The sequence below is a fragment of the Acinonyx jubatus genome, chromosome E3, assembly GCF_027475565.1.
Source record: "Acinonyx jubatus isolate Ajub_Pintada_27869175 chromosome E3, VMU_Ajub_asm_v1.0, whole genome shotgun sequence".
NCBI lineage: Eukaryota > Metazoa > Chordata > Mammalia > Carnivora > Felidae > Acinonyx > Acinonyx jubatus.
In genome coordinates, this window is record NC_069398.1 from 35,824,170 (window position 1) to 35,837,898 (window position 13,729).

The 13,729-nt window shown below is 63.0% G+C and overlaps 1 protein-coding gene across 4 annotated transcripts in view; it reads left to right on the forward strand.

The window, feature by feature from the left end:
* The window catches only part of PRKAR1B (protein kinase cAMP-dependent type I regulatory subunit beta), a 113,830-nt gene that overhangs the window by 86,410 nt on the left and 13,691 nt on the right, over positions 1 to 13,729 (forward strand). For all 4 annotated transcript variants that reach the window (XM_053213609.1, XM_053213610.1, XM_053213608.1 and 1 more), the window contains 2 exons: positions 2,576 to 2,734; positions 8,513 to 8,573. In XM_053213609.1, coding sequence (XP_053069584.1) covers positions 2,576 to 2,734; positions 8,513 to 8,573 — 220 coding nt within the window. The remainder of the gene's footprint in view (positions 1 to 2,575; positions 2,735 to 8,512; positions 8,574 to 13,729) is intronic.

Consider the following 13,729-nt stretch of genomic DNA (forward strand, 5'->3'; position numbering starts at 1 on the left):
CTCCTGCCCCCGTGGCGTCTGTCCCCGCTTGGTCATGCCGCATCTAGTGTCCATTCCTTTGTGGCCCCAGGGACTTTGCACATCCTGTCCTGGGCTTCAGCCGCCCTTCTCCCAAGTCTTTGCTCGTTGAGCCGGACGCTCAGGCCTGGCTCAAGTTCCCCTTCACAGAGAGCTCGCTGCAGACAGTCACTGCCGTGGTCGTTCTGAACGCTCTCTTCACGCCCGGAGCACGTGTCACGACGAATGTGCGTTTGTGTGATTATTTGCCTGCAGCCTTTCTCCCGGCCGGTGGGTGAGTCCTGTGGACAGGAACCCACTGCCTTCCCCTGCTGACCGCCAGCAGTTAGAACGCGCAGGGCACAGAGGGGCGCTCAGTCCACACCGGGGTGGTGGACACACGGCCGGGTGGGGGCTCCGGGTTCAGCTGGAGAAGGCACTGTCAGTGGTGGGACCGTGCATGCAGCCCAGTGGGGCCTCCCACCATTTTTCTTCTAAAAGAAGAAACAAAAAGTGAAACAAAGCAAGAAGTAGCCCGTTTGCGTGCCAGCTGGGGTGGGGCCCGGCGCTGTGCCGGTCGCCGTGACAGAGGCCAGTGTCCCGAGAAGGATGGCCTCTTTGTGCTCTGTGGCCGGCCTGCAGTGTGGTCCTGGGCCCTCTGTGGCTCCGCACAATGGTTTTCTCTGACGTCTCACAGGGAGCTCTCCCAGGCCTGGGCTCTGGGCAGGGAAGGGGGTCCCCTTAGTCCTGCCCTGCCTTTGGGGATGTGCCTCAGGAAACCGGGGTCCAGGGACGCCTGGATGGCTCTGCTGAGCCCCATTCTCTGTCCCCTGGGTCCCTGTGCTCTTTTGTCTGTTGGGCGGGCTGGCCCTGCCGGCAGCCGATGGAGGCAGGTGGCTTCTGTGCCCCCTAAGGCACAAGAGACACAAGAGACAGGCCCACCCACCTCCCCAGACTGTCAGCAAAGTCTCCCGACCTCCGACCCACGACCCGAGCCCGACATTCCCCCTGGAGGAGTCACAGGAACCATCTGTGTCCTGCAGGATGGGTGCCCGCTCCACGGCTGTGCCAAGCAGCCAGCTGGGCCCCGTAGCGCACGGCGAGGGCAGAGGCACGTGCCCCTGATTGCTTCCCGAGGGGCTGTGGTTGCTGGAGGGGACCTGGGGACGTCTGGGGCGTCCTGGAGCTATGCAGCTGGGGTCCATGCACGTGGCTGCTGGGGGAGTCACGCTTCCGTGGCCAGGACTTCACCTCAAGGAAGCCCAGTGCGGGGAGGGCTGGCCCGGCTGTGCTTGGGTCACCGGGAACACCGATAGGTGGTCACTGCCCCCTCTCCATGGGCCCCGGGTCCCCTTTGAGAAAACCAGGGGTGCACGTTCTGGAGGATGTCCCTGCATCCTGAAAACTCCTGCATCCCTGCACGTCCGTGGCAGAGCAAGGCGGCCTGTTCCCTGCCTCGTGGGAAGGACGGGACACTGTTCTCGTTCCTCGAGGGCCTCGTTGTGTGGACCCTGGCGTCTCTTCCCCCAGGGGCCCCGCTGCCCAGACTTCTCTGTGGGAAGCGAGTGCCGAGCCTCTGCTCCTGGGCCTCACTGTGCCTCGGGCCACGCCCACCCCTCTGGGTCGGCCAGGTCTCCCCTGACCCTTGCTCGCACGGAACGCGGGGTTCTCACCTGCATGGCGTCTCCTTGCAGGCACGTGCTTCTGTGTGTCAGTCGTAGGGCAGATAATGAGTCGTTGATTCCGGCAAGAAACACGCCCGTGATTCACCGCAATCCATTCTTTCCCGACGTGCACCCATTTTGCCAATGGGAGCTGTTCTTAAAGCTCATTGACATGCTGGGGGATAATGCCCGTGTTGTGTCAGTTTATAGGAACCAGATCAGCACCACATAATGAACAATCTCGCCATTCTTGTGCGGTCCGGAACGTGCAGGGTCGGTCATAGTGGGAGCACTGTGCCAAGTACGCACGCGGGCTGAAAGGGCCCTTCTCAGCACAGCCTCGTCTCGTCGGTGCCCCAGCAGCGTCTCCACTGAACGCAGGCCCAGGGAGCCTGGTGCTGTCCCGGGCAGGGCAGGCCCTGCCAACATGGCTCCTTCCGGGCCAGGCCGGGCCCGCGTGCTGGTTGGAGGTGGGGGCGCCGGGCAGAGACCCGGAGGGCGTCCGCAGGGGTGCCCTGAGGAAGCCCTGAGTGTGCGGCTGGGGAGACAGGCCCCAAGGCCCACCTAAGGCGGATGAGGAACCGAATCGAAGGCCGGCCAGGGACGCAGGCAGGGCTCTGCTCGGACCAGGAGCCCTGGGCGGTACTTTCCCCTTCATCTCCAGCCTGTCTCGCCAAGAACTGGGGCCAGGACTCAGAAGGTGCCATCGCCCCCGCCCAGCCAGGGCTCTTTGCGGGGCCGGGAGTGCGACGGGCAGCAAAGCTGTCAGAGGTCCAGGCCGTGCCCGGGCAGGCGAGGTCCTTGCCGGGTCCCCTCTGGTGGGCGTGCAGGAGGGCTCCCGGTGTGGGACGCGCCGGCGAGACCCCACGTGTCCCCTGGGACATCTCTGACATTTCTCTCTCTGTCCCCTGAAGGTATACGTGAATGGAGAGTGGGTGACGAGCATCAGCGAAGGGGGCAGCTTTGGGGAGCTGGCGCTCATCTACGGCACCCCCAGGGCAGCGACCGTGAAAGCCAAGACGGACCTCAAGCTCTGGGGCATTGACCGGGATAGCTACCGGCGCATCCTCATGGTGAGCGGCACCCGGCACACCCGCAGCCAAACATCTGTCGGGAACCCTAGCTTTATCCAAGGGAGGGTGATAGATAAGGGCCAGTGGGGTGGGTGGAAAGTGTGGGAGAGATTCTGGAAACTTCTTAAAAGGCAAGCAGGTAGCTCGGGAGGCTCCTTTGCCTTCCTTCCCTGTCTCTTTTTAGCTGTTTGGAATGGGGTCGTGATGGCTGGAGCTCTCGCTGCCACCCTGGATCACGAGGTGACTGAGACTAGAAACCCATTCACCAAGGGGATAGAGCAAAGAGATCCAGGCGCCTGGCTCTGTGGTGGCCCCGGCACAGCGGGACCAGACTGATTGGCCCCAGACATCCTCACGCAGGGATCAACCCTCAGGCGTTTTTGCCTCTCTCTCTCTCTCTCTCTCTCTCTCTCGTGTGTAGCCACATCCACTCTTGGCTGGTGCAGGGTGGGCACGGGTCCCCTGTTGTACCATCAGGGGCATGGCAGATGCACAGGGGGCTCCCAGAGGTGATCTGGGAGCTGGGGAGGCCCTGCCTGTGCCCACTCAGTGCCCGTCCTGCACACATGTTCGTGGTGCTGAGACCCACCCGGGAATACCACGGGTGCTGCACCCGGCCTTGGGAAGCTTCCCTCGTGCTAGTGGGGGAGTCAGGGGACAAACACACACCTCAGGTGATGACAGTTCCTTGGAGAAAGATAAAGCTGAGAATGGGGTGGAGGTGACTGGGAGGCGCGGAGGGGCTGCTGTTTTCTAGAAAGGCCCCAAGCCCCCCTCCCGTGATGAGGTGGCGTTTGAGCAGACGTATCTGAGCAGGAACCAGCATATCCAGGAGAGGAGTGCCCGGGCTTGCGTGGACAGAGGGAGCAGCGGGGTTACCACCGTGGATGGGGACGTAGGGATCCCGCGGGCGATATGGTCCGTGGGCTCACCACCCCCACAGAGCCCTCAGCTCCCACCCGAGTGTGCAGGGGGGCCCCCAGAGCGGCTTCCACAATGGACGGGGGGCCGTCCTGGGGGGCATGGAAACATCCTGACCCTGGGAGGGTGAGGGAGACCAGCCCCCAGCCTGGAGACCTTTGGTGTCCCCCACGTGCCCTGCAGGGCTAGGCTGTGTCCCTGGGGACGGTGCAGCTTCTGGTGATGGCGTGGGGTGGGGGCTGTGACCTGGGGACGCTCTGGGGGAGGCCTGGGTTCGATGCACAGGCAGTTTCGAGAAGCCCCAGGCCTCAGTCAGATGGGAGCCTGGGGTTAGGGCCCGGCCCAGACTGCCCCTCATCCTGGGAACACCCACGCCCCGACCTGTCCTGGTCCCGCTGTAACACCGGGTCTGCATGACGCGGGGAGGGTTCAGTGCCGTCGGGGGGGGTCATGGTCTGATCGGGCTCCGTGCGTGTGAGGAAGTGCCCTCCGTGCACTCAGCAAGCATCGACGGAGCGCCCACCGCGTACGGGAGATGTAGAGCCCCGGATACGCTGGGAGAAAGCTGCACGTCCCTGCGTCCCGGAGCCCAGCCCGTGCTCTCTGCTCCTGTCCTCCACCTGCCGGCGCCTGGTTTCCTGGGAGAGGCCGGCTGCCCGGTGGGGGTGGGGGGGGTGCCCTGACCCCCCCCCCCCCCCCCCGCCCCCTCCCGGCCCGGGCAGGCTTGGGAGCGGACCCAGAAGCCTCTGCCCCTCCGCACACACCTGGCCCGTGTTGCATAAGCCACTGTTTCTCGCCATCGTCAGTGCTGAGTCTTTCTGGGCTGTGGGATTTTTGTGGCTGGAACCTTGTATTCAGGGAAGTTCTCAAACCACCCAGGCAGCTGGCGCTTCCTCTGTCTTCATTCTGAAGCCCCGTGTGCTAAGAATAGCCACAGCTGTGCTGCGAGTCCGCAGAGCCTCCGAGTCTGGGGAAGGAACATGGCAAGTGCCGGCCACCTCGGAAGGGAGTGTCCTGCCGGAGGGCATCCGTTTTAGCGTCCGTCCTGGGTCTGGACAGATTTGGAGGCACCCATCATGCAGAGTGGCCCCGCCATTGTGCATCCGCTTAGCGACGAGCTGGGACACGCCATGGGGCGAGGGGGGGGTGGTGTGCCAGTGGTGTCCCCAGGGATTCAGGACGTCTGATCTGGAAAGTTCCCGTGAACGTCCCTTCCCTTCCCTCTGCTGCTCCGTGTGGTGCGGAGGCACGGACAGAGCTCGGCAAGGCCAGCCCGCCCGGCCACCACCACTGAGCCGGGCCAGGCTCTGTCCCCCCATCTGCAGCGAGGGGACGTCCTGGTCTGCCGGCTGCTCCCCCTGCGTGGAGAACGCGGAGAATCTCCTTGGGCCACCGTGCACCCGGGAAGCGGAGTCCCACGCCAGCCTCTCCTGCACCGAGGGGTGCTGCAGACTCTCAGAGCTGCCTCCCACTCAGCTGTGAACAGGCCCCGGGGCTCCCACCCACCCTCACCCAGAGTCTCCATCACAGCGGGAAGCCACCCCAAGGCGGGGGCGCCTCGGTCGGCCGCTGCGGCCAGTCTCCTCCCGTGAGCTGTCCTGCAGCAGGAGACGGCTGGACCCAGCCACGCTGGCCTTTAGTGTCCGAGGTCCCTGGGCAGAGTCGGGCCTGTCTTCCACTGGGTGGCATTCTTGCTGGGAGGGCTGTGGGAACCATCGGTGGTTTTTCAGAAGAAATGTGTTTTCCACAACGAGGCCGGCGAGGACGTCAGGTGGCCCGGGCTGAGCACCCACACCGGCCACAATGGCGGCCACGGTGTTGGAAACGCCCTGGGCTCTGCCACGGGCCGCCTGGCTCTGCGTCCTCGCCTTGGCCACCAGCCGCGGCCTGGCAGAAGCCCCTTCAGTGCTGTGTTGTCTGGCAGGGAGGTGGACGGCTGGCTGGGTCCCCTGGCCCTGTTGGGGCCTGGCCGGATGGATGGCCCCGGGGATGACCGTGGGCCTCTGTGTGGATTCTGAACTTGGGCCTTGCAGCCTCTGTGGTGCTGGGGAGGCCTGGGCTCCCGTAACCTTCACGGGACCCTCTGGGGCGGGACTTGTGCAGCTGAGGAAACAAGCCGGAAGTGGGAATGTTTGCCCGCATGCCTAGTCGGGGGCGGGGGGGGGGGGGGGCGGCGATCAGACCCAGGGCTGTCCGGATGCCCCTCCTGTGTCACGTGTGCGTGCAGCTCCCAAGTCCTGGACGCCCTGAGCTGGGGAAAGGTGCACACCGCAGCCTCCGTTGGCCTGCCTGGGGCCTGCCCTGTCCCCTGCCCCCAGCGCCTCCCACGCTCAGCACCGCCCTTCCCATCCTGGCTCGCCCAAGTCTCCCACCTTCTCCTATGCGTCCCGTGTCTGTGTGGCCACGAGACAAGGGGTGTCCGCCCCAGTGGACTCCCTGTGCTGGCCTCTTGGAGCGGCCTCCCAACGCTGCCCTCGCCTGCCATCGGTCCCTGTGCCCTGTGTCAGGCACCGTGAGGTTCTCACTGCAGTATGGTAAGGCCGGGCCTCCAGTGCACCGACCAGGCGGTGGCAGAGCTCTGTACTTACCCACGGCTCCTGAGCGCACTCCGTGCGCTGGGGACAGGCCCTCCTGGTGTCAGCCTGGGCTGCCTCTGTCTTAAGATGTCAGGCCCTGTGGGGGGAGGGCCACCGGTCCCCCAGTTTCCAGCCCTTTCTGTGGGCACTGAGCACCCCCCACCCCTACCTGAAGAGGGCCTGTCCGAAAACGACCTTATGCTCTAGAACGTTCTCAGCATTTCTTTGGGTTGAGCCTCAGGAGGCTGTGGGTGTAGTGGTGACCCCCTGACTTCGGAGGCTGAGGGCTGGATGGTCCCGGCTCTGCTCAGCCACCGGGCGGCCTGGCGCTTCAGGGGAGGGGTGATGCCCAGAGTCCCGCGGTCCAGGACCGCACGCAGTGGGTGCCCTCTGCAGGGGGACGATGCCCAGCATGTCTCCATCTCTGTGGCATGAACACCAATTGTACATCGACGTCCTGCTTTGACCCCGACCACACCTCTTAGTGGCCACAGGCAGGTTACGACCTCTCCCTGGCCTGCACACCTCCCTGTAGAGTGGAGACTGGTGGCGACCCCAGGGTCACGGAGAGAGCTGATCCTTCGAGGCGCTGGTCTTAGCAGCACTGGGGACGTCTGAGCTGAGCTCACCTCTTCCCAGATCAGGCGTCTGGGCAGCTGCGAGGGCCTGTTTGCAGAGGTTCCAGCCCCATCTCTGATGGTGGGGCGGGGGCGGGGGGTCATTCTGGGGCTGATGGCTCTCCCTCTGCGTCTCAGTGGGAAGCAGACGAGGAGCCTTCTGGGCTGAGGTGAGGATGTGGGCAGTTTGGAGGAAGGTAGGGAGAAGCCCAGGTCGAAGACACGGAGAACGTGGTGCTGACCGACCGCTCTCCTGTTGGGGAAACTGAGGCCCCGAGGTGGTGAGACTGGTCTAAGAGCATGGGAGGTTACGGGTGATGTGGATGTGGAACGGGACTCTCCCGATCCGCCCCATCAGCCCTCCACCCTCCACCACCGTACTTGGCAAAGGTCATCACTGCTCCCCCCGCCATCGTCACTGTCCACCCCACCATCATCACCATCACCTTCGCCACCATCACCACCATCGTCACCAAGCTGTGGGATGTGTAGGACCCAGCCCGGGTTTCATTCCTGCTCCTGTGATCCCAGTCTAGGCATTTGCTTGCCCCTCGAGCCTGCTTCCTCGTCTGGGGATGAGGGTAACCGTGCCCTTGTCTCACGGGACTCTCGCGAGGTTGAGGTGGGCCTGAGCGTTTTGGGTTTCTGCTGCTGCCCGGGCCCGAGCACATTCTCACCGTCGCTGTCCTCCTCCCTCCTCTCTCCGTACCAGGTGTCGGGTCTGTGGCCGACCCATCCTTTCCGCGTCCCAGGTGATGGAGGAGGCCGTTTGAATTTAACCAGACCAGGCTTGCTGCTCTGCCGGTGGAGAGCATGTCCCCGTTTTCTGAATGTGCAGTGCTTCACAGGACTTAGTGGTGGCGCAGCCATGTCCAGTTGTGGAGTGCGTACACTGTGCAAAGGCCGTGGGCAGCAGGCCAAGGGGATAGAGTCCAGACTGCTCTCTACCTGCCGGGCTGGTGCTGGCTGCTGGAAGGCTGGGCCGCCGCCTCCTTCACTTGGGGTGCGTGCTTGAGCAAGTGGGTGCCCTTTTCCAATTCGCGTTCAGGCTCTACTTTTTGGAGTGGATTTTCATTTCTGATTCACGCGGAGGTTGACAGGGCCCTGTCTGCTGGTTTTATCTTGTTCAGCCAGCACTTGGTTGGGAAAGAAGCAACTCATTGGCCCTTCTCACCAGGCCCCAGGTTCAGGCACGACCAGCCCGGGGACTTGACCCACGTCAGCTACTCCCTCCTTAGCGTATCACACACTCAGTTCTGCCGCCAGCCCCAGAGCCTCTCCAGGTGTGGGTGTGTGTGTGTGTGTGTTGGGGGGAAGGGTGGGGGTGCAGTGAGCCCGGCTCAGACAGTACCCCTTGCAATCCCGTCTTGGGGACATCTGCCTTGAGCACGTAGAAACCCCAGTGCAGGATTCTGGTTGGCTGGGTGCTCGTCGTGTGGACCCGTCACTGGCCCGGGCTGGATGAGGTCACTGTCGGCGGCCAGGGGAGGCGCAGCTGCCTGGAGGAGGTGCCGGCTGGGGTCTTTGAGGGGCTTGCGGGACATGGAATGGTCAAAGGGTTTCCTGTTAAGAGTTCAGAGTCATTTGGGGAAATTTGGAAATGTCAACATGATTCAGGCACAAAGACCCACCTTCTTTTCTGTCTTCTCCTTTCTCTGGAACAGGGCAGCACCCTGAGAAAACGCAAGATGTACGAGGAGTTTCTCAGCAAGGTCTCCATCCTGGGTCAGTGGCCCCCACGCCGCGCGCGAGCCTGTGCCGGTAGCTTCCTCCGGTCTCATCTGAGTCCTGCCTGCTGGGTCCAGCCATTTCCATGTTCCCCGTGTGCCTGGAAGGTTCAGCCCTCTGGGTGACGTGTGGGTTTGGGACAGGCATACGTGTGAACCCTCACAGGCATGGCTCACACGTATGCACCCACGCGGGCATGCTCGCACGCACGCTCCCACGCGTATGCACCCGCGAAGTACAGTTGCACACGTGCATGTGCGTATACTCACCCAGGCACGTTCACACACGTGTGCACACACAGCCACACTCACACGTGCGCGTGCGTGTGTCTGTCCACGTGCACCGAGAGCTCTGTGTCTGATCCGCCGGGCGCGGTCATCCTCTCCTGGGCCGTCTGTGCCCTCGTCCTGCGTGCTCCGCCTGTCCGTCCCTCTGCTTTCGGTGTCCCCGCCAGCCCTTCCTCCGTATCCGTCAGTTTCGAGACCCATTTCGTGTTCTAGTAAACGTGGTCCCCGGTGTCGAGCATTCCCGGGCCTGATTTGTTCTTTTTTCCCAAGCGGGTTTCCCCTGGTGCACTCACTGCCCTTTCTCGCCCTGTGGTCTGATAAACACGTTGGCTGCATTTCAGTTGATTTCCAGCACTGTCAACAGAACTCTCACCAGCAAGAGTCTTCAGTGTTTTGGAGTAGCTGTGACATACACAGGGGCCACCGTTTGCAGCCGGCCGATCCCGTCACGGAGAACCTTCAGCCGTGGTGACGGTCCTTTCCGCGTTGAGCACTTGACCTGTGGCTGGTGTGCCCGAGGAACCGAATTTTAATTTTGTCCCATTTTAATCAATTGAAATGCAAGTACGCAGGGCAGCGCTAGCCCACGGGTGGGGCCCCGCTTGGGAGGGCGAGGGACAGCTGAGTGCCGAGCCTCCGGGAACCTCTGGAAACCGTTGTCCAGCAGCAGTCCCCATGGCCTTCTGGGTGAGGATGGGGAAGAGCGTGCTGGGGCAAGGAAGGAAAAGAAGCAAACAAAACCCACTGCGTGTGAGTCCGGCACTGGGGCTGAGGCTCGCGGATGAGGTTACAGGATCGGGGCACTCCCCTCCCTGCGCGGTGTGAGCCCGTAGGGACGCCGGCCTGACCCGGCACCGGAGCAGCCCTGGCTCCCAGCTGGGCTCCCCTCTGCCCGGGGCCCGCTGTCCAGGCTGCAGAGACAAGGGTGGGGGGTGCCCGCCGCCTGCCCTTCCAGCGGAGGACTGGGGGGCAGGTCAGGAGGAAGCCCCACCCGCACCCCCTGCACCAAGCGTGGACGCGTCGGGGGAAAGGCCACCGCGGCCGAACAGACTGGGACTGGGATAGGTGCCGGAAGTACCAAGAAAAGCTGAGAGCCAGCCACACACGGAAGGAACCCAGTTAGGAAGAGAGCACGGCCACAGAAACAAATCAAATCCAGGACAGGGTTCGTCTAGGACACACGTCCGCCCAGAGAGCAGCGGCCTGAAGAGGGAAGAGCTGGAGAGATGCGTTCCGGCCAAGCCTCGGAGGTCCGCAGGGTCGCGGGAGGAGCAGGCACAGCGGTGCCCCCTGCCCTACGGCTTTTGGGAGTCTCTCATGAGGGCGCAGAGAGAGACCGCGGTGTTTGGCATCCAGGCGGTGGAGACGACGTGAGGCCTGCCACGTCCTCTGGGGTGGAGGGCAGTCAAGCGAGTGACCAGAGCTACGGGCAGGCAGAAAGCAGCAGACGGTCCCGGCTCAGCAGGGCCTGCGAAGCCATCTTGCTGGGTCCTGGGACGTCATAGCCGCGGGGAGGGAGGCGGAAGTCAGGTTGGGCGCCCTGCGCAGGGCACTGGCGTTTTATCAGTGATGGCTACGGTCAACCACGCTTCCCTAATAACAAACTAAAAATTTTAAAGCCTTAACAAACGGATCTGAAGCAATCGTGACAAAACCTTCGCGTAATTTTGCGCAGGACGGATGTTGCTGGGTTACGTCACGTGCGCTACTGTCTCGATAACTTTTTTTCCAAATGACGGATGGACGAGATCGCGCGCGGAGCAGGTCCCCGGGGAGGGCACATCACCGAGCCCAGGAGAGCGCCCGGGGGGTGTAGCTGCTGCGGGCGGAGGAAGGGCAGAGCCACACGGAGGCATTTGATCGATCGAGGCAGGGCACGAGGCAGCCCCCGCCAGGCCCCAGGCGCCCAGAGCAGGAGGGCCAGCGCCCCGGAGGCAGGCTCAGAAGACCCTGGATGAGATGGGTGTGTCCGCTCCTTCTCAGCCCACACCGGGGAGCGAAAACCAACACGGGAGGGAGGCCAGGTGGGGCCACCTGTTCCCGCGACACGGAGCCTGCCTGCAGTTCAGGGTGTCAAGTCGACCCACATGAAATGGCCCGTTTTTGGGGCGCCTGCATGGCTCAGTCGGTTAAGCATCCGACTTCAGCTCAGGTCATGATCTCGCGGTCCGTGAGTTCGAGCCCCACATGAGGCTCAGTGCTGACAGTGCAGAGCCTGGAGCCTGTTTCGGATTCTGTGTCTCCCTCTCTCTCTGCCCCTCCCCTGCTTGTGCTCTGTCTCTGTCTCAAAAATGAATAAACATCAAGAAAAATTGAAATGGCCTGTTTTCTACCCCTTTGGACCCAAAAAGTGGGCGTTCCATCTGCATCAATGTGTGTGAAACCTGACCACTGAGTCAGTGTTTTTCGTGATCTCTTTTAGGGGAATGTTTGGGAAAAGAAAGTGTCTTACCGCGAAAGAGACAGGGAAACAGAGACTCTTGGTTTCTTTGCCTGGTGTTAAATTCAGGCAGAGTAAACTTTAAGACTTTACGTTGGAAGCGTCTGGTGGTCGTGTTTGTAAAAGCATCCGTGACCGTCTTCTGTCCACCCTCCCGTCTGGATCTACGACTGGAGAGGCACTTGGCCAGGCGATGTGACGTAGGGTGGCATTCGGCACTTTTTCACATTCTTTACGCTTCGTTCCGTTTCTTGAGTTATTTGTAGCGAATCTGAGTGACTTAAGCAAAAACAATCGAGTAGGCCTGCCAGGGAGGGCGCCGCAGGACGTCTGACCCCGGGGTTGGGGCGCCTGCCACGGCGCGACCCCACACCCTCTGAGGTCCCGCGAAACGAACAGAGAAGGGTCTCGTTTTCCTCGTGCTCCTGTGGTAGCAGTGCATCCACTGTCCCAGAGTTTTTCCCTTCGGGGCGTCTGCACTCAGGGTTGTGCCCCCACCCCCACTCCCTGGTTCCAGAACCTTCTTGTCGCCCCCGGGGGAGGCCCTGTGCCCATGAGCCCGTCTCTGCAGGTGCCTGGTCTGGGCGCGTCGTACGAAGGGGTGCTGTGCTGATGGGTCAGTGTCGCACTCGGCGACACGAGACTCGGCAGCCTCGAGGGCGGGTCCTCGGGGTCTCACGGAGGCTGGGAGGAGGGGTGTTTTAGCCCCACGAGAAATCCCCGGGCCTGGGGCCCCCTGGTCCCTCACCGTCTCCCGTTCCCTCGGAGCCCAAGCGCCCGGGTCGCCTTCCGATCCCTCCTGCTCTTACTGTGTGCCAGGCGCCCTCAGTGCTCTGCTCAGCTGCACGCAGAAGCTTTGTTCCCCCCGATGAACCCACTGCCAGCTAGCGCTTCTCTGTGGCCGTCGGGCAGAGCGACCCCAAGACTGACCCCTTGGCCCTCAGTCACCCAGCTGCACGGAGCCCTCCGGCATTGGAAGGTGGGGGGGCCTTGGTCTCGGCAGCCCGCTCCCGGCAGGAAGGAGCGTGGGCGGCCACGGTGCGCCCGGGGCCCGGGGGTTCTGGTTTCTGCGCACGGACATAGGAGTCGGCCCCTGGGGGGCACTGAACATGGCGGAACCCCGGGGGGTGTGAGCACAGAAGCCACCCCGGCCTCCCTGTGTCCTGCTTGCAGGCCACACGCCTGCTGGCTCTCGGTCTCCGGCTGCAGGACGTCTGTGACAGCGGAGGGACGCCTGCCTCTGTTTGCATTCTGTGTGGGTGCAGTGTTGACCGTCCCACTCGGGAAAGGGACCGTGCTGCCTGGAGGGTCGGGCTGTGCACAGCAGAAGAACCACTCCCGGGGCTTGTTTCCGGAGTTGCCTCAGAGAAGAGCCCGTTCAGTAATCGGGGCCCAGAAACCGCTGTCTCCTGGCATATTCTGACGGGACGCAGCTTCACGAGTCGACGTTCAGGCCTCGGAGCGTCACATTTCAGGTGTAACAAGAGAAACCTGCTGAAGAGACACACGGGGACAGATGTCCCCCCAGCAGCGTGACTCGTGGCTCTCGCTCGGAACCCACGGGCAAGACCTCCATGTTGGCCGGCCGGCCGGCCTGCCCGCACCCACCTGCGACGAGCACCCCTCGTGCCACTCTGAGGCCACTGCTCTGTCCGGTCCCCGGCGGTGGATGTGCGGGGCTGCGTGGGAATGCCCGGCTTCTGACTCCCCAGCGGCCCCTCCGGCCTTGCAGACCTTTCCAGGCGGGCTGGTGGGGCGCGTGCACTGACGGCTCCCCGAAAGCCAGTCCTTTGCTACGAGAAGCACTGGCAGGCGTCTCAAAGTGGAGAAATCCCGCTCCTAACCTAGTTCTAAAATAAATGCTTTGCTTTGTATTTTTAGGCGCTGACCCACTTAAGCAGCATCTGAGGAGTCTAGGCCGGGGAGGTTTCTTCTGCCGAGAAAGAAATAGTTAATCAGGCAGTCGTTATTTTCTTACAGAAGGAGCTTATGGGGCGTATTGGGTGTTTTTTCCCTTCCTGGGGGCTAGGGATGGACAGTGACCAGGAAGGGGAGGTGTGGGGAGGGGCGGCAGGGGACACGGAGCTTGCAAAGCTGTGCCGAGAAGCGTGAGTTGGAATTAAGTGTGTTGACCTGAAATAACGGAAGGCGAGCCATGCCGAGCCTCGCAGCTGAGCGGTGACGAAGCGTCTTCCCAGCCGGTGGTGGTTCCGAGCAGGCTCGCGTCAAACCGCATCGTGGCCTCAGTGCTCGGCGGGCGCGCTGGCCGGGGCCCCCCACGGGCCCGACTTAGTGCTGCGGCGCCCAGGCCCTCCCAGCGCACAGACGCGCCCCGGGTCCCTCGCTGCCGATCCGCGGCACTTGGCTGAGCGAGCGCTCGGGTGCAGGGCAGGGGCGAGGCCACAGTCACGGTCCCCTTGTCGCCC